The sequence below is a fragment of the Pectinophora gossypiella genome, chromosome 21 (genome assembly GCF_024362695.1).
Source record: "Pectinophora gossypiella chromosome 21, ilPecGoss1.1, whole genome shotgun sequence".
Classification (NCBI taxonomy): Eukaryota; Metazoa; Arthropoda; class Insecta; order Lepidoptera; family Gelechiidae; genus Pectinophora; species Pectinophora gossypiella.
Window position 1 is genome coordinate 2260660 of NC_065424.1, and position 21971 is coordinate 2282630.

Here is a 21971-nt window from a genome sequence, read left to right on the forward strand (position 1 = left end):
GACATGGCTCACGTAACGATTACTCACTTACATCAGTAAATAGTAACCGGGATCAACGGCTTAACGTGCCTTCCGAAGCACGGACCACGGTGATCAGCCTGTAACTAGGGATCACAAAGTTATTTTTATGATATGTCCCCACCGGAATTCGAACCCGGGGCCTCCGGATCGTGAATCTCGCTCAACCACTGGACCACAGAGACGGTTAATATTTATTTACTTAATAGTTAATAGATACATTTATTCATCTGCATCTCTCTCTATTGAGGCTAGCGTTAGGTACCCGATATTTCTAAAGCCTTCGCCTTGCAAGACCCGTATGTATTTACCGTAGATACTTCTTAAATCTCAAGTACATTCTAGAAAAATCTTTGATAACTCACCCGCACTATCGTCATTCATCAACCAGGCGACCGCGGATGACGAGGAGGTGGAACAGAGCCCGCCGGATGACGTCAGAGGCAGAGCGAGTCCGCCGAGCGAGTTCGACGCGCATCCGTTCGGCAGCTCCACGTCTGAACTACCAGGCAAGCATAGGCTATCAACAGCTGACAGGCTCAGGTTACTCGTTGTTGGAGTGTTCTGGAAGAGCGTCGAGCTGCCAGACACTAGGAGCGCAGGGAGCGAAGCATCCTGCAGTAATGATGGCGGGGAGTTTGACGTTGATTCCGACTCGCACGGGCTTGTGTTGACTTCGCCTGATAGTCTGGAATGGGGAAATATTGGGTTGAATTCAGAGTTTCATACAAATACGTACACCTACTATGTATACCTATACATGTAAATACGGGTAGCCAAAAACACCCATAGAGTAAGTCAGCTTATTCCTAATAGAAATATCTAATAGCATACCTAAGATAGTAATGTTCAATAAAAAAGGCCAGAGTATAGAATCTATCATCCTAATCTATTTTAGTCGTTATCCGCCCACAGTTATCTAGTCATGACAAGTGAATCAAGTCTCATCTATAAGTAGTTTGTCGTACGTCACAATTCTATATGCAATCTAGCTAGAAGAATGAAAAAAAGAAAGGGTATTTAACGCTTAACGTAAATAATAAATGAAATTACATACATAGTATCTATCATAGTATCATAGTATCTCTATAAAATCGTGCCTTTTGTGAGGTACTCTACACCGAGAGAAAATAAATAAGTAGAGTCAGCAGGTAACCCTCAAAATGTAATTATTTTTGAGACCACTAGACATAATTCGCATCCTTTTAACCTCTTGAATGTTCGAGCATAGATTCATTCATACTAACAAAAAACATGAATCTATTGTCCGATATCTATTTAAGATAAGGTAAAGGTCCGTTTACATTACGCGATTGATCGGGATAAACCTACCACCGGAGCGTTGCCAGTGGTTGCGCGTTGGGCTCACGATCCGGAGGTCCCGGGTACGATTCCCGGTGGGGACATATCACAAAAATTACTTTGTGATCCCTAGTTTGGTTAGAAAATTAACTGGCTGATCACCAGATTGTCCGAAAATAAGATGGTCCGTGCTTCGGAAGGCACGTTAAGCCGTTGGTCCTGGTTACTAATTACTGATGTAAGTAAGTAGTCGTTACATGAGCCATGTCACGGGCCTTTGGCGGCTCAATAGTAAGCCTGATACCAGGGTTGATGAGGTTAGTACTCCACCTCACTACCCACACGATAGAAGAAGAAGAAGTAGGTAGTATTATTCCTTACTCTATAGCATCGCGTAATATGCCTCTAATATGCCCGATACTATAGTTCCTTCCTTCAAAATAAATGCTATACTTAGTGTAGCGTGTATGAAGACATAAAATGTTTAACAGCTCTCCAAGTGTTCCACCGCCGGCTGGTCACAAAGCATCCACAAACATTCTTATCCCGAATGTCTTCATCTCAGGCACGGGAAACAATTACACTCTGCCATTAAGTTTGATGCTTTATTTTTTTAATGGCGCTATTTTTGACCGGGTTTTCAATTTGATGGAATTGGTAATTATTGTGCGTTTGAAGTGCTTTGTTGGGAAAAGCGAAAACTGTAATGATAATGTTACTAATTCACCTTATAGTTATCTCCCCAGCGGCTGAGTAATCCTATTTTTCACGGGCTATGCTTGCCTAACCAAAGACCCAAACTAAAAACAGGTCCGGTTTTTTACAGAAGTCACTGCCTGTCTAACCGTCCAATCCGAGAGGAAAACATAAGTTCAATTATAGAACAAAGGGTCTTACCAAGGAATCGCGGAGGTCCGTATGGCTCTATAGGTCCTACCCTTAGTTGACTTTAACTTTCCGGTATGAAAATCTGTACAGGGCATTCAAATATTTACTTAGATAATTCTAATTTTTTTTTCTTTCTGTTAATGGCCATAACAGCCATTAAATCCATAAAAGTAAATGACACAAATGATCAAATAAATCATGAACCCAGCGAGTGAGTGAACACGACACGTCATAAAACATATTTCACCAATCATCCGACAATCAGATGTTTACACTAAATTACAAATTATAGTCATTTACATTAATGGACCAAATGTAGTGACACACACAACATGTGCCATCGTATTTGTGGGCTAGGGTTGCCTCTTCCGTTTAATATGATAACAACTAGTACACCTTCGGCCCGTGACTTCCTTACCGTCTAAGTAGGTATTATTTAATATTACAACTGCGGCAGTTATAGGCGGCTCCTCATAATAAATAAAAAAAAATATATATCTTAAACTCACGCCTGTAATCCCTAATGGGGTGGGCAGAGCCCCAAGTAATCAAACGCTACTTGCAACCCATGTTCATACGAAAAATATTTCAACCAAATAAAAATATTTTATATATTTGAATGCATTTCACTGGCGTGTTATACTTGCATATTGATAAGTAAAAAGTTAAATTCGGCTTTTATAAAATACACTTTTTTTGTAATGGCACTAGTGCTGCTTTGTGCCAATGACAAGTTTTAAAAGATTGGGAAACCAAAAGGAAGGAAAATAACATTCGGGAACGGAAATTTACACAAAAATAGGATCAGGTAAATGGGATGAAAAATAAATATGAGTCTATAAAATACACTTTGTGTGTTTGTATTGAAGCAATTGGATATTTGATATTCTGTCCTTGGTACAAAAAAAAATATAGACCACTAACTAAACATTTAAAGTACCAGGGCAACATAACTTGATAGCAACAGTTCAGCCCTATGTAAAGTTATCTAAATATGTGCATGTGTTCTGATTAATTTAAATCATTATCACTGGCAGTGAGTTCTGTGCAATGATGACGTCAGAGATGGGTGGTGTACTGATTAGCTGATGGTGAAATACTCAGTGAGGTTGGATGACAGGTTTCTAGGGAAATGTTATATTGCTGTTTTATCATAAACATTATGGAACTCTTATGAAATGATGTCAGTTCCTTTCCATTAGTTAATCGTTGCCGTAGTTTTTTTTTTACATAACCTATTTTCTGTAAACTATTCGAAGAGATATAGGAATTGGTGGCGCAACTCGCATTACTCAGTCGAATAAAATCAGAAAGGAAAAACTGTTATTGATTCTTCTTCTTCTATCGTGTGCATTGTAAGATGGATTACCAACCTCATCAACCCCGGTGTCAGGGTTATTATTGAGCCGCCAAAGGCCCTGACATGGCTCATGTAACGAATACATACTTACGTCAGTAAGAAGTAACCGGGACCAACGGTTTAACGTGCCTCCCAAGCACGGATCATCTTACTTTCGGACAATCAGGCAATTCACCTAGAAAACAATATTGTGCATATACGAAAGCAAGACCTAGAAAAATAATTCGTAATTTCAAACCTAGTTATCGTCGGCTTATAGTGAAAACCACAAGCGCTTTTGTGAAAATTCACGTCCCGATGGTATTTTCAGCAAAACGTTTTCAACAAAAAGATTTCATTCAATTTATTTCAATCCGGATAAAACTTGAGACTATAATTGTTTACCTACCTGGATTGAAAGTATTGAAACCAGCCAGTATATTGCGAGTATTTGCGAGGTTTTTGGTTACAAAAATCACATCCAATGTAATTTTTCAAAAAATTTCGTTTACATGGTTTTCACTATAAAGTGACGATATGTAGATTAATGAAACCCCAGGTGGCATTATGGCGTCACTCTCGTGCCTAATTTATAAAAAAAGCGAAGGCTAGTTTCATAATGAACGATATAATAATGTTAGAAGAATGGACGCGCCCAGATATTCATATTTTATAATAAAATTAATATAACTACTTCACTAATGAGGCAAAATATATGCTAATGATCGAATATGACAACTTCTTAACAACACCTGTTCGTGGAATTTTTGTTTTATTCCCAAATATGATTTAATAATATTTGTGATTCATAGTTTTTTTTTTCTTCAATAATTATTTGGCAATTTTGTCGTGTCAGACGTTTTAATTTTTTAAATTTGGAATGAGAGATAAGTAATTGGCGAAAAAATATAAGTATTTTAGACTGGGTCTAGAATCTAAATATATAAAAGGAGAAACTGACTGACTGACATATCAACGCACAGCCTAAACGGCTAAACGTAGGCACTTGAAATTTGGATGGAACGTAGCTTAGGTACCGTAGAGGTGCACTAAGAAAGGAATTCCCGAAATTCCCACGGGAATGGGAATTAGCGGGAAAATCCTTTTGTATGAAAAATAGTTCTCTTTTATAACACGCCACGTGGACGAAGTCGCGGGCAAAAGCTAGTGATTTATAAAATGCTAATTTAGAAATAGAAGCCAGTTCAGATGATTGAATGATTGTCATTTTTAATTTTGATTGACTTAGGAATTTTAATTACCTAAATAAAAGTTTGTACATTATGTCCGTCATACGGTATTTCTTATACAAACTCCATAGAAATTAACTAAAAAAGTATCTCATTTGACTAGGTAGTCCTTTTGCCTATTTAACCGGGCATGAAATAAGCTTACGGTCTATGTAATTGGGTACTTGAGTTTTCCGAAAACTATTTAAAAAATTACAAACGCTTATTTTAGGTATTTACTTATTAACAATATTTTATTTTCTTGAAACCCCTTTAAAATATTTATTAGAAAAATAAAACATATTTTCTTCATTATTAATTTCAAATTTCGCGCCACAAAAAAGGTTTCTGTGTGTTTCTCTACCAACTACAGACTGAATTAACTTACTGATTTAGTATTTATCTAATAGGATATCTTTTTATTTAACAGCAATAAAAATGTAAGTATTCGTAAGATATATACTACCATTCAACAAAATTACAACATCACAATTATCAACATTTGGCTAATTATAACATTATCATTACTAAAAAAACTGAAACATCAAACTAAAAATGTGACACTTGTCTATGAATCATCGTCACCATATGGCCGAAGACGGAATGACAACTGTTTTATTACTCTTTCTATCGGACGTTTGAAGTCTTTTGTTGGATGCATGCAGTAAACGATTTACGATGACTACTGAAAGTAAAAAGAGCTGAAAAAATGCTTTTGCTGGGTATTTTTTAGGATACGGTTCCGTAGGGTGAAAGTTGACGAATAATTTTGCATGTTAAACTTGCACGTTAATAAATTTATATAGATAGGTACCTACTTCTACTGTTTGATTTTGATACAGTCCATTAATCTAATAATATAGACCGTATAGGTAGATAGATAATCATATAAGTAACAAATTAAACAGACAAGAGCATTTACATAAAACTTCAGCAAAGGATATTCTTCTATCAAAGAAATATTTTCCAGACAAAAATGTGTGGATTAAAAAATACCACAACACATATTTTTCACAACTTCTTGTTATTTTTTCTTCAATTAAATTCTATAGGAAAAAATAATTTAATCACGATTTAAATTCCAAAATAATATTAAAAGGACACACATATTGTATTCTATTATTTTACTACGCAATCCTAGCACAGTAAAAGGCCACATTAAAAAGCTTTCAATTAAAAAGATAGCGACAATGGTGCCAACATTAAAAAAATAAAGCGTTCCTTTTGATATCCGATAACGTTGAACTGAAGGCGGCAAAAGTGACACTTGAAAATGGCGGGAACTAGTATAAACAAGGGTCCACTTTTTAAAACAAGGACTGGCTGTTATGAACGGTACGTTTGATAAATATTGTATTATTTATGCAAGTTGTAAATGTTGTATAGCTTGTTTCCTTTGTTAGTTTTAGTTTATAATTAATTACAGATTAAGTTAGTTACGATAAGAGTTTTTTGACACTTCATAATAATATTGAAGTAAGTACCGTACTGTTAAGTTCATTTATTTTTTTTGATTGCTTGTTAAACTTATTTTTTACCATTCTATTTCAGTATTTCGAACACAATTCTTGTAATTGTTATGCGAATAAATACTCATACTCATACTCATACTCATTATAATGCCTCTGCCGCCTTTCGAGCTTTTATTTTGACTTCAAATTAAATTTTCTTTAAAAATAAACTTGACCAAATTGAATGGAATTAAGTAAGTAATTGGTATAATTTTAAATCGCAATTTTTTTTCTTATTTATAAGATGTGTTTGTTTTGTTTTTAATTGTGCAATAAAGTCCCATATTGTGTTTTAAGCTGCATAGAATCGCAAATATATATTTTTTTTAACTTTCGAAAATATTCTCTACTTTTAAACGTCAATTTCATTGCTATCGAAAATGCAGTCGTTTTAAATATATTTGTGATTGAATAATTAATGATGGTTGAGGCGATACAGAGCTTTGGGATGACTGTACTAAAAGCGCATGGAGCGTCAATAAATGTAAAACTGTGGTAAGTAAAATGTTTTTAATTTTTAAAATCATATTTATGATTTCGTGACGTGATACACGTGGCCGGTGGCTTTAAACCCGTGCCTCGACAAGAACAATGAGTTCTCTCTGCCCTTCGCAAGGGCAACAGTCGGACCCGACTGATTCTAAATAGAATTAGAGCGGGTTCCGTATTACTTCAAGATGATGCTGAAGAACTTAAAATAATCGACATGATAGATTCCATATAACGGGAACATGTCATTAAAAGGCATGCCATTTTCGATGACATGGTCTCGTTTTTTTTTAGTCCTTCGTATCAAAAGTGGCCGAAGTTCTCGGATTTCTAGTTTTTCTGCTCACTGCATTAGTGATCACAGGCGCGAGTTTATGTATGTCTGTACACAACATGTATAGGTACTTATCCACTTAAATCGTAACTGCGTATAAAATAAGCCATTTTACTCTGATTTTTGCCGACAATTCGTATAGAGCTTACTTTTGTACTTTGAATGTACCTAATTTAGAGTCCGCGTTAAGTTAAACCAGATACTAGGTACTTAAAGAATCAAAACATAGCATCACGCCTATATCCCCGAAGGGGTAGGATAAAGTGTATAGTACAATCATGAGCAATATATAATGTACCCACTTTAGGACTCTGTCGCACTAACATATTTGACATTTAGTGAAACTTACAGTGCAATTTGTCAAAAAAGTTAATGTGACATGGTACCAAAGTGTATGCATATTTGAGGCTCGTTACCTTACACTATGCCAGCTATGTTTAAGTCCCATGTAAAAGGAGGCGAACATGAATTCAAACTCATCGAATTTAGTGGTTTAGGGCCCGACCCGGGCTATACGATACACATACTTCGATATTGTAAGAAATACCTACGAATGCATGGTAATCTCTTTTCCCAACTCGTAGGTTATTCTTTTTTGTGGTGTGTTGAAGTGTTGACCCCAAAACCAGGGATCCCCAAAAGGCCAGTAGGCGTATGCAACCGCCATTTGGACCCCACGTGTCAACCATGATGTAGATTTTTATTAATTGCTTGTTTTTGCCGCCAAAAGTGTGCTCGAAACATCACAGATGATCCGTCAAACGTGACAGTCGCGTCCTTGTGTCGAGGAATGTGCGATAAAAGGGTTAATAATACTTTCCGGTTGTGTTGTAACCAGTTTGATACTGTTTTTAATTAGTTTAGATACCTACATAGATGGAAAACATAAATATTTTTTTTAATATAAAAGTTGATGACTCTCGTAATTCGTAAAACAAATTGCGTTATTCTAAAATGATAAATGAAAGTTAAAGATTTTGATGACAATCTTAACGATATCCACATTATCATTAACCTTTAGAGATTTCTCTACCATTATGTATTTTAAAAAAATATGTCAATTCCGCTCGCGACAGTCAAAGAAACAAGACTAATCGTTTTCCATTCCAAAAACCGTTTCCATTTTGACTTATACCCGGGTTAATTAGTGTTAAACATGACTATTTTTTTTACTTAAGCAAGCCGTGAGTTTTAAAAATGGTCTAAAAATATTGCGTACCATGTTTTGAGTGGTATAAATCAGTTTTTTGACGCGATTCCGTTCCGTTACACGGTACGATTTCTTTAACTGTTTGACAGGCAGGATCTAAAGTATCGAATGTCGTTATAAATACGCGTTTTAGTTTTTTCTTCCATCCGTAGTTTGGTACGTAGTAAGTATTGTTTTTTTTTATAGTTCGGTTCTATATTTTTGCTGTTTATTGAAGGTGTGTTTTTGAATGCTTTATATAGGTATACATATTTATGATAAAGGTACGATAGTATCAAAAAGGAAAGTTACCTAGTAAAATATGAAAATGTAATCACAATACATTTTCTATTTTGCATCTAATTTACGGTTAAATAGCATTCCTTGTCTTGTCATATTTTATATAATCGTAGGTATTTTATATAATCATATCATATCTTCTCGTCTATATCCATAGTTTAAAAGGACCGATTTCGAACATTATATTGCCTACAACATTGCACCTAAAAGTGTATGTAATAAGATCTATCTGAAAATTCGCGTCTTCCATAAGTAAATCAATAAGAAATATTTGTCACCATTTCGTCGGATTAGCTGTCGAAGCGGGAAATATTTGAACATCTTGAATGGAGTCCCTCAAATGGTAACACTAAACCTATTGTGTGACATCCTTTGATCTGGGCGTGATAATTCGCGAAGCTCCCGATTGCAGGGGCGTTGTCAGGGTTGCAAACGTTAAAAATAATCTAAATTAATATTATAAATTGTTTTTTTTATTAAGTGTTACTTGTGTCAGTATCGGAAACTCTTAAACTAATTTAGAAGATAATTTGGTTTCTAAAGTTGTGGCAAATATTGTGGATACATATCTACTTAATTCCTATAACAAAGTAGATGTAACAACCCGCATATCACGCGAAATGCGATAGATGAGCCATAGCATTGGTTCACTTATGCGGTTGGCGTGTGACGGCTGCTGTTATATTATAATGGTTAAGTTATCTTGACCATCAAACCAAGATTCGATTCCTGAATTATGGAAACAAAAAATCCAATTTGACTCAGGCAGATCTGAGTGTCTCTTTAGCAACCTATAACTTCTAACAACCAATGGAGCAAATCACTAGTGGAACACGTCTCTAGCGACCCGTAAGAGTCCTCTTCTATCGTGTGGGTTGTGAGGACCTTAACCCTGGGTAATTTAGTGAGAGTTAATATTGATCTGCCAAAGGTTCCTGACAGGCGCATGTAAAGACTACGTAGGTACTTACATAAGTAAGTAGTAACCGGGACCAAACGGACCATCATACATCAGGTGATCCGCCTGTGATGTCCTCTCCACACTAGGGATTACAAAGTGATTTTTATGATATATCCTCACTGGGAATCCAGAACCTCCGGATCGTAAGCCCAACGCTCAACCACTGGGCCACGGAGGGCGTTAGAACCCCTAGTGGAGTATCGACAGCCCTAATATCGGTCCCGGGATTTTATTAAATAGCTCTTTTCACGGCAATTGTGTGCATACAATACCGGGATTACACGGGATTATGTCCCGTTTGGAGAGCCCTTGAATGTTTAGCAAACTTTAATTCAGTCCCGAAAAGGTACGGGATATGAAGTGGGTGTGCACCTTTATAAAAAACATTGAAGTGGGTGAAGTGGATAGTGAACTTTATGTGTAGGGGAGTCAAGAGTGCTTTATTGAATGAAATTAAAATATATTGATCGTAAACGTGATTAATTATTTATTTATTGTTTTGGGCACTCGCAAACTTCGTGTTGTTTGAAAAAGGTCGGTTGGATGATCTAAACTAGCGGCATGTATATAAATAAAGTACTCGTAGGTAGGTACGGTCACGAGCATTAATATGTATACACTTTGGTACCATGTCACATTAACTTTTTTGACAAATTGAACTGTAAGTCCCACTATATGTCAAATATGTTAGTGCGACAGAGTCCTAAAGGGGGTACATTATATTGCTCATGACTGTACCTACTGTTGCTGGCAACACAAGTTAAAAAAATATACAATTTAGAATATTTTTATATGACAATATCGAACAGAATTGAATGGCCGACGTCTCCCGCAAAAGTGTAATGTTTATAATAATTTAAATCAATAAATAAATAGTGACAAGGACCAAAATTTTATTAGTTTATTATTTTACTTGGCAAATTTTGCGCCAAACTTACTTGTATCCCATTGTCCACGGTTTCCCGAGATACAGGCTCCGTCTAGTTTAGGAACTTCTGTTCATTTTGTTAAACTTATAAAGTGCCCCTAACATATGCCTGATGAGGACCGATCACATTGGATCGCCATTGGATGGTCATCGACTCGCAAAGAAGAGAAGAATATATGCCTTCTTTCTTTTTGTATTATTTCTGATAATAAACACATTTTTGATTGTTTTTTATTTTAATGACATAAATGTTACATGCATGAGAGTTGCCATTAAATTGAATAAAATAAAATTGAATTACAAAAATTAATCAAAATGTATGTGTTGAGGTGTGCTATGGTCGTCAACATTCATTTAAGAGGCGTAGCATTCTCCATGTTACTTTTTTAGGGAAAATAGGGCAGTGGTTTCCCTATTCCCTTCCGCCCCTATACAAATGCTATTAGTAGCATAGAGTAACTAGTACTTAGTTAAAACTATAGAGTTGACTCACCGGTCCGAAGCATCAGGGTTAGTGTCTCCTCGTGCTCGTTTCGCCTGTAACAACAATAAATATATAATAATAAAATACATTAATTTAATGTAAATATTTAAAAGATGCACAACAAATAAAGCGACGTTTTATACCTCTAGGCCACTAGCAAGTATTTATACAATGGTGCTAATTCCTGTAAATACCATCTAATTTTATTTTAAGTTATATCTGTCATTTTCTTATCCGCCGAAAAGGAAAGGGACGGGTAATCGACAAGCATAAAATTTATGGAACACACGTCAATTTTAAGCACAAATCTAAAACAACCGTCTAAAAATTCGCCCGGGTTATTCATTCATTTAATCATTCTTCCTAAAATTAAGAGCTGTCAATCATCCGTCCCTTTCCTTTTCGGCGGATAAGAAAATGACAGGTATAACTTAAAGTAAAATTAAGAGATGTCTCCAGGAATCGGGGCCATTATAGTGTTATGAATGCTAATAAATATTGTGTTTATGTTAGGCATGTACAGTCATGAGCAATATAATGTACCCACTTTAGGACTCTGTCGCACTAACATATTAGACATTTAGCAAGACTTACAGTTCAATTTGTCAAAAAAGTTAATGTGACATGGTACCAAAGTGTATACACATTAATGCTCGTGACCGTATATTGCCAGTACTCCATCCTCTATCTATTACACTACTAAAACACATGCTAGATATAATAATACTACATATACACTACAAGCAAAATTATTGATGTGCTCAATTGGAAACTCATTATTACGAGTACTTACCTAAAACGCCAACTATTAATTGTATAATTTACATAGGTTTATAGCCCATAAACGTCCCATTGCTGGGCCTCTCAATTAACCGGAGGGGATATAGAGCATTCTCCACTACGCTGCTTTAGTGGGTTGTTGGAGGTGATGGCTAGTGCCCGGGACCAACGCGCCTTTCGAAGCCCGGAATCTTCTTACCTTTTCGTACAATCAGACACTGAATTAGAGTGAGAGATCAATTATTTATTTTAATGTAAGTAATTGATTTCGATAAGACATACACTAGAAGCTTACAGAAATTTAAGAACCACGTAGGAAAGAAGAATGCGAAGGAACATCTCACGCAGCTTGGTGAGAGCCCTCTACATTGCAGCCTTAATAACCGCATGACCACTTTGGGGCTAAAGGACTTTAAGTTGCGCAGATTCTGACGCAAGGAAACTGAAACCTCCCTTCACATACTAGGGGGTATGAGCTCCTGATGGGCAAGAGTTGTGTCATCTTTGGGGGATACGTAATGACTGAGGCGCTCAAATATCTAATACGTATAAGTCAGCGATCACAATAGATCTTACAGCTCGCAGTGATAAAGTGCATGAAAAACCAGCCAGCCAGCTTTAAAAAAAAGAAAACCCTGTATAGCAGGCGTTCGTTTGTGAATGTACTTATATATGGATGGATGTAACATTCAAACTCCTATGAAAGCGATTACTAGCCGCATCGCGCATTGAGCGACATATTTTTTCAAACATCTGTGTCCTTCTTAGAAACTCATTGTGTGTGGAGAATGGTCTTGCATTGTTGAACACACTCATTTGGGTAAACCATCTGATGAATCATTGGGAACCTTTTATTGCTTTTTAATTGATCTGTAGTTTTCACCTGTGGTCAAATTCAGTTCTTATTCAACGCCGAACTTGTCAAAAAAAAATAGGAATAGAATAGTATTATTTAAGTACTTGATTCGAATTGAAGTAAGAAAGATTTGAAACAGAAAATTTATTGGAGATTCAATTTCTGTAGTTCTAAATGTATAATCAAAATTGTTTATTTTCGATGTTGCTTCTATGCTGTTCTGGGAGCAAATAAAAAACATAGAAAACGTTCAGCTGCTTGTCTTCCCGGGCATGTCGTAAAAACCGACAGAGGGATTGTGTCATCTAACATGATGGACTAATGTTATGGGCGATAGGCTGATCCCTTATCACCATAAGGTTCATCACATCCAGCTTACGACATCGTATCAACAGTGGCTGCATTTTGTCCTTGATTACTTGTGGCTCTGCCCACCCCATTAGGGATTACGGGCGTGAGTTTATGTATGTATGTTATTTTCGATGTAGGGTCATAACAGATATATTTATAGTCAAGATTATCATCTCCCTGGCGTTATCCCGTTTTTACAAGGTCCGTTTACTTAACCTGAAGATTTGTCAGGTTCGGGTTTATTTTATTATTTTAGTTCCCTTATCCTACAAACACTACAACGTCGCTAGAATACCTACACGGCTGAGGTGGTAAAACGATGCAAAAACTCACAATTTAGTTTTGATAAAGTGACTTCGGTGATTATAATATGCTATTTAGTCGTTACACTGTGCTTGGACAAGCATAGAAAGTACAATACCTATCGAAGCTAAATAAAGGCTTATTATTTTAATCATTATACATACAAGATGTTAGTGAGACCGTACCGAATACTCAGGGTTATGATTCGGCTAATAATTCTCAGTTAATATCAAGTGGAATTTTCTTGTTAATTATTTGTAGTTCTATACTTTTACGACGGAAAATTACACTTGATATCAACCTAAGTTGAGTTGAGTTGTTGTGTTGTTGTTGAGTTGTTGGTTGTTGAGTTGATGATTCTAAAATCATGATCTGAATCATGCCTCAAAGGTTTCGTTACAGTGTCACTAACATCCTGTATACCTTTGCACAATAAGTAGTTCCAAAGGTAGATCGTAGGTCTAGAGTAGAGTGGGCGTAATCGTTAAGTGAGTGACTCACAGCTCACAGGCTTTGTGTAAACATTCTGTTATCAATAAACAAGAGATTTTATGCGATTTCTAACGATACCGCGCAAAATGCACATCGCTATAACTCTTATTGACAGTTAAAGTTTGAACTTGGAACAGTCTTTTCAATAAACGAATAAATTATTTGTCAATGGAATCCTACCAAAAACATTTTCATGAAAAATTTTGCCCAGGCGAGATCATATCGATCGCAATATCAAAAAGTTATCAGGGGAGTTGAAAAGGCCACATTAAAGCAAATCATCTTAAGAAGCAATATTGACCTTTCGTTTTGATATTGACGGTGTAATTTGACGTTAACGCTTATAAAAGTAAGTAGAGCCAACTTTCTAACTCTACACGCCCTAACTACACAAGCCAATTCTACATTGTGTTTTTACAAATGGACACTATCTGACATATCGAGAAATCGGCCGTCAGGAAACTAGCTGATCTAAACATTATTACTGATAAATATTATGATATTATCATTTATAACAGTGCATCTTTATAATAGACTAGAGGAGAGCCTAATATAGTCAAAGGAGATATTTTTTACGAAACGTCGAAACGATACATTTCTATGCAGTGTGTGTGAAAATATACACATATGATGTCATTAATGGTCAAACGTCGTACTTTTTGAAATTCGTAAATCAGTCAAAAAGAGAAATGAGATTGAATTTTCATCGTCTTCGACTGGCTACTTCTAAGATTAATATTTTATAATTCTTTGACCCAGTCTAGACTATTGTGTGTACATGGTGCTAGTGACACCGTATATGAATACTCAGGGTTATGATTCGTCTTAGACTTCTAATATTAATATTTTATAATTTACCTTTGTCCCAGTGTAGACTATTGTGTGCTTGTGTGTTTGTAAAAATTGAATGGTTACATCGATTTTTAGCGATGTCTAACGATTGCTGTGAAAATAACCAGCAATCGATAACTATCGTTGTTTCATTTTTATTTGTTTAGGTTGGCAAGTTGTTTAGCGCTATTGGCACTTATCTTGTATATTTATCTTGTAAATTCGATCCCACCCGATCTAATGACTTCTTTGTCTATTTATATAATTGTAGGGATTATTTTCAAACTGCGTTTTATAGTTTTACTACGATGAGTATTGTAAGATGATAATTATTCGATTTTGCTTTTTAGTTGCAATCGAAAACATTTTACCGATAATTATTTTTACTTGTAAAGAGATCTCAGTTTAAAATACGGTAACAAAAGTAAGCTTTTTTTTTAAATGTTTATTTTTGTTAGTAAGTAGTTACTAGTTACATGACATAATAAAAATGTCAGAGTGTCTGACTTAATTTAATGCTGTATTCAAATCACGAATGTCGTCAAGTCTAGCGGGGTTATGTGTCTCGCGCTTCGCGTCTCAATTTCTGAATGGCGATAAATTTTATATGTCCACCGATTTGAGAATCGACCCCGACGGAATCGTGATTATGTACAGATTTTACGCTTGTTACATTTGATTAGGTTGGCTGCTCGTAATTTATGTTTTCCTAGTAGATACGTTTAAATATGTGGATTAAAAAAAGTATATAACGAATATTCCCTTTATGTTTTTTTTAAAATTGTTTTACATGTTAGAATTTCAAGAAAAAATTAATGTGTTAAAAAATGGTAATCTAACCACGGTCGTAAGTAGATACCTACCTAGAATAATGTGTGTGTGTGTGTGTGTGTGTGTGTGTGTGTGTAGTAATCATGCGCCTAGAGTAGGTATATTTAACAGTATAAAAATATCAATTCAAAATACCTATTAATTAGACTTTAAAGAATTTCTTATTAGTAAAGGGGGCTTAGATACTATCAACTTTTAGCGCGATCGTGTAGATATCTATATAGATTATACACATAGCTGCTTAGCTTATAATATCATTAAAGCGTTTGAGCAATCTGACAGTGGGCGTTCAGCTCAAAAATAATTACAAATCCCCGGTACTACGATACATATTTTATGAGACTACTCCGATCAAACTCTTCTATCTCGAAACAAGCCTACCAAAATGCCAGAACGTTATATTGTAACGGTCACCAATCCCAAGAGATTCCAGATAAAACACACGTATAAATAATAAGACTCCTAAACGTCCAAGATATAAAGATTAAGGCAACAACATTAATAAAATCGACTCAAATTTATTTAACGGCTCGAAAATGGCGCCTCCTCGTCTGATTGATATACGGACTTGGGGTAAAGATCTCTATGTTATTAGGTGCTTGTTAATCGGTTGTTAATTAGGGAGCATTTTAATAATGCGTGTTTCGAGTTAATTATCAGTAAGTAGTGTCATTATTGGAAGATCTATTTAAAAAAAAAGTGTCATTGTTTCGTCGTAACGTAAGTGTTCTGAACCTTCAGAAAGTCATGTACTCCTGGTATTTTTCATACAACCACTTGTTAATAATGTTGCCTTGTCAACAACCTCGATAACTATTGTAAAGTTCATATAGTACCAGGGTAGCAGAATTTGTTTGGAAGTTCCCCAAAAAATATTTAAGTATTTTTCTCATACTATAGATTCCGACAGGAGTTTGGAATGGGCAGCTGGGCAGAATTTGAAGTCTCCTGAAGTCAACTCGCTGCTGTTTGTGTTCCCTTTTATGTATCCTATAAAGTCTATCACGTTAGATGACAGTTAGGACTAGTCGATGCTATGCCATCCTTTGTATTGGAACTTCGTATGATTTATTTACTTACTACTTACATTACTGTACCTATTAATAGATATCAACCGATTAGTTAAAGTGTACCCAAAATAATAATAAGTACCTACATTCCATACGATCTACCTCCTAGCATCCTAGAACACCAATTACAGGGGGATCCGACATTACCAGGAAAGCATAAGCTTTGCAGCGCACATGAGAAAGAGCGTAAATCACAAGGCGCATTCCATTCGAGGTGTGAGGCCGGCCGATCTCGCGATAGCGCGCTTAATTTATACGTTTTACGCGGCGACAACGCGCTTGCGCGGTTTGGGATCGTTTGTAACACAGGCTGTTTTAATTCACGTCCATTCTTTTATGTTATGGTTAAGTATATTAGACCCTCTGAGCTCTTGGTTCTTTCTCTATTTAGTTATTCATCGACCTGCAAGTCCTGAAGGACGATCAGTTATTTTCGTTTTAGAATTTGTCTTTGTGTTGTTTGTTCGTATGACAGTGGTTGTCTGTTGCATAACATACCTGGTCTAGTTGTTGTGCATTCAATTGTTCAAAAAAATAAAAATCCTTTTTAGCTAATGTACCTAGTCACCTATTTGTTTTTTCAAAGCCTCTATAAGTTTCTTTTATCATCAATGTGTTAGCAACTGCGCATTGTTTATGACTACAAGTTTTAATGTGACAACTTGACAAGTAATAAAGTGAAATTAGAACAGCCTGTATCCCCTAAACACGCAACGAGACAAAACGTTCCTTTTATTTATCTGTAATTCGTTTATTGTTTTATCTCACTTTATATTTATGGCCAGGGACTCCTGCCTCGCCCCGTCCTGCTCCTTTACGAAATAAATTTTCAAATTTATCGTCAGCCATATTTATGGTCCCCCGGTTATCGTTGATAATACCAAAGATACTCCCATATTGGTGTGATATTAATTCGATTGGTAGTTTTTTTGAGTCATCGCGTGAAATGTCAATTTTAATAGTGATTTATTTTAATGGCGCTACACATTTTTTATTGTTTTACTTTAACATGTTTGTAATTTGTCTCATGCGATGCAGTTTTGTTTTGTACGTGTGTTTTGTTTTTAAATCACGATAACTTCGAATAAATGTGAGAAACACCTTTACAATGTTTTAAATTCCTTTTGTCACTTCTTTGAAATGTCACTTAGGTCTTTTTAGCTGACACTTGCAACGCGAATTACCAGGGCGACATGAAACATGAGGAGTATAGCTCTGATAAAGTGCACTGTCGCCTGAAGAACACGACTATATCTATCCTTATCTAGCGCGAATGAACTGTATATCTTTATCCTCATTTCAGTTTTCAGATAACAAACGATTGTAATCACTTATTTGCCTTCGAAAAAGGCGGGAATAATAAGTATGTTTTCGTTGGCAGATTGGCATTGACTTTTGAGTTAAGACTTAAGACCTATAGCAGTTGTAAGGGCTTACAATTTAAGGTGTATCAACAGAGACATCTTGGTCGATAAATCGCATCGTGTTAGCTATCAAGTTGAACAAATTCGTTTTATTGCTGTTAGCCCTGGGTGGCTTCATGTTTTCCATACCTTTACTTTCTTTTTTAAACGCTTGTTGTTGTTTTGTAATAGTGCCTATTACTGTTGATATTTATTTTATCATTGTAAGCGAAACTGTAAGTTAGTGACAGCCATTTTATTATAAGTAGTTATTTAACGTTAGAGTTTTATTTAATACCTGAAAATGGACATAAGATTGATAATATACTATAAAATATACTATACACCCTCCTCTGCCTACCCCTTCGGGGATACAGGCGTAATGTTATACTAATGTAGTAGACGAGATTAATGAGCATTGTATCAGTATGTTTAAATACCTTCTTTTTTCATTTAAAAAGGCAATTTCACTAATCAACACGTTTATCTATCCAGACACATCAAACTTTGCACTTCTAAATTGACACAATCACGAGATTGTTCACACAACCTTTTTTATCTACGCACATTGTTCCCGCTCGCACTAATTATTATTTAATCTGTGGCCGCATTCCAAATTTGAACGATGGACGTTCCTCGCCTGAAAACGAACTCTTCACGATTATGATAGCTTGGTATCAGGTGGCTAACGACGCTCTGTCCCGTAGGTACGCCATGACACCAACTCAATGTATTACGACTTTTTAATGGCCCCTAAAGATTAACGTATGAATGGGTAACCCGAGCCCGAGCTCCGTTCAGCATGGAAAACATAAACAGTTTGTCCGTACGTATGTTTGTGTGTTCGAACGATAAAATTTGGTGTTAGTTACGATGGACACCTCGAGTAATTGGTATGGTCTGCGATTGATGTGGCGAAATTACTTTGAGTAAGCATTCTGCAGACAGCTGTTTTATTTGGTATTATGTAACGATCCTAACACGGGTGTATTTTAATAGTTATCTCAGTTACTTATGGTTTAAATTAAATTAAAGCGTTCAACACTTTAAGACTTTTTTGAAGTCGTACGCATTGAATATGAACAATATTTTGTTTAATTTTGTATGGAACTGTGCATCTACCAATATATTGATCGATGTTTAGGTATTATCAAAAATACTATAAAAGTAAATACTACATTAGCCAAAAACAGAATGCTAATAAAAAGGATACTTTTGGTGAATAATTCTATTTTCCTATTATGGGCCGTCAGCATTGCGAACGTCATTGTGATTCATAATATGAAAATTTCTCATTTTGAAAGTTTGCTAAGGAGATGTCAAGTAAATGTTTAGTAGCAGAATTGGTTTTAATTTTTAATTAAATGATTCAATGTGGCCTCTTTTGACAACCTGACCTTTATTTTATTTATTAATCCTATATATTATTAAACAGAACGACTAGGGGGATTAAAATGGCCACATCTAAGAAAGCAATGTTGCAATTTGACATTTGCGCATATAAAAGTAAGTGCGCAATGCAAACAAATGTCAAATAGCAATATTGCTCTCTTAGTTGAATTGCTTCGATGTGGCCATTTTACTCCCCAGTTCAGTACAATTAGTGATTATATTTCAATAAGATAACATTTTACAATCGTCTCAATCCGCGGTAAGAATTAGATCTCTCAAATTACGTAAGCTAGTGTTGTGACGTTTATGAGCATAGTGATGTATCAGTCGATATTAGGTCGATCGAGTCTTTTCTATCTTACAATATGAATGGTAAGAAGGTTCTTAGTGTTGTTGTAACTATCAACCTTGTTACCATTTAAACGGTATACACACGGGAACAGAAACTTAAAAGTACATGCAAAACGTGCAATATTGGAAGGAATGCACACAACCATGCAATTATGACAGTCATGCGTGAACAAAGGGTGCACTGGTGCTACTACTCAAGGTGCATTTTGTGCTGGGGTTAACACTTCAATCACAAAGTTTCTTGAACAGTGGTTTGTTCGGAAATGGCTATGAAAATTTGAACTCTTTCTAAAGGCTTATTATCTGTACTGATATTTTCAATATTCTTTTATATAGTTTTCTACCTCACCTTTTGGTTTTTGTTAGAATATATATTATGTATCTATTTATGGAGAGAAAAAGCCTATGTACACCCTGTATTTGACCACCTATTGGACTACTTGGCCGGACAAAAGAGGGGGGTTCTGGCGCTGATGGCTCTCACCCGGTTAATTATATGACCATGTTCTAGCAAATAAACATACCTTACAAAATCCTGTTGTCATTTAGTTCAGTTATTTACGGAGTTAATAAAAATGAGAGAATAGTTCCGATTCTCTGTCAAAAGGAAATCGCGTACCTATTAATAAATGAAAAGAAGTTTCAGAAACTTGTGACTACATTGTTTATGTGCTTTAACTTGTGACTAGATTTAGGTATTTAAATGTATGAGTGAAAGACACTTTATCTTCAGAAGAAAGAGTTCAAATTCATAGCATTATGTGTGATTGAGGGCATTTCAATATTCTGACCTTAGGCTCGGCGTGGTCCAAGCTGCAGCGTGGCGAAGTGCCACCGAGGTAGCTACACGGCATTAGTGTCACCATGTCGCTCCGGCGCCGACCATTCCGAACGCACTCACACTCCACACGCCAATCTCACTTTGACAGTTCTTTGAGCGGGAAAATCTTTTCGAACGGCCATTTTGCGCTTATCGTTTCGTCTTTGAGCGGCGCAACGCGTTTGCGTGTTTCGATTTTTTATGCAATGTGGCTTCACAATCCATAGTTTTCACGACCTAGTAAAAAAAGTATCAAAATTGAACAAGCCACTTCGGCTTTGACTTCGCAGAAAACAAAAAGATACACTTTTAATTTTGACCGTCAAAAACGTTTATTACGCTACGCTGGTGGCTAGTTATTGAAAGCTTGTTAGTCATCGCCCTATGGCGGACGAAAAAATAAAAACAAAATAAAAAATTTACAAGTCCGACGGACCACCCACATGGATCCGTCAAATTCGAATGTCGAAGCAAGAACGTGTTCATCAAGTTGTCAAATCGACTTTGACGTAATTGAGAACGAACCGTTTTTTGTGCGTCACAGCTAGTTTAGACCTTGCCGCTTCTGTTGCTCCGGTAACTTCCTTTAATAACAATATTTATTTATATCCTATCATTATGCAATACAAATAACTAAGCAATTAGCATTGTTAAGTTTTGTGCAATAGAGTATATTTTATTTGGTTTGATTAAAGACATAACTACATTTACAAGGAAAGCGAATACTTCCTTTTCTAAAAAGGGGACATTACTGTCAATACTGTTGTACAAAAACGCAGGAAGAAAAAGTATACGAAAATGCATATCCTCCCGCTTTTGCAACTAGTTTACCGAAATTTGTAGAAACTTAAATAGGTATGCAAATGTCAATCTATTTCCAACCTGTGTGTTATGCTAATTCCAGCGTAAATTAGTGGCCAGTTATCCATGTGTGCGAGTTGCCACCTAACCCACTCAGACGCAAACCCACTCGCTTTCTTCCCTTGGTGAATAATGTGCTATTGTACGTTATCATAGCCATTATAGTGATACCTACTAAACATAGCTTCTGCCAAAAATGACAAATTATCCAATATACTTAGTTTTTTTAGATGAATTGCTTCAATGTGGCCTTTTTAAACCGTCTGTACCTTTTATCGACGCCAGATTTGATAACTGTGATATTTTATATTTTACCCAGTGAATGAATTTGGTAAACTCAATGTAAGATTTTATTAAACTAATGAAGTCTAACGTTATTGTGTAACCATTTTGAATTTATTCGAACAAAAAATACTTGCTTCTGTGTACTAGTGAGCTACTTTTTACAACTTGGAAGCCACACTGTCCATTTCAATTAACCGAGTCAAATAAGAAGAAATAAAAATTGAATTTAGAACGTGACGTTAACGTTCCATTCCACGCTACCATATTAAGAAGAGAGTTACAAAATAAAATGGGGAACATAAACAAGTGTTTGTTTTTGGGCTGGCAGGGGGTTATAGTCATTTTGTTTCATTTGTGCCCAGAATGTAAACAA

The 21971-nt window shown here is 35.7% G+C and overlaps 1 protein-coding gene across 2 annotated transcripts in view; it reads right to left on the reverse strand.

Annotated features, from left to right (window-relative positions):
- The window catches only part of LOC126376528 (eyes absent homolog 2), a 58098-nt gene that overhangs the window by 14933 nt on the left and 21194 nt on the right, over nt 1-21971 (reverse strand). For both annotated transcript variants that reach the window (XM_050023980.1, XM_050023979.1), the window contains exons 2-4: nt 20424-20689; nt 10982-11025; nt 384-706 (exon numbers count right to left, since the gene is read on the reverse strand). In XM_050023980.1, the coding sequence (XP_049879937.1) occupies nt 384-706; nt 10982-11025; nt 20424-20498 (442 nt within the window). In that variant the 5' untranslated portion in view covers nt 20499-20689. The remainder of the gene's footprint in view (nt 1-383; nt 707-10981; nt 11026-20423; nt 20690-21971) is intronic.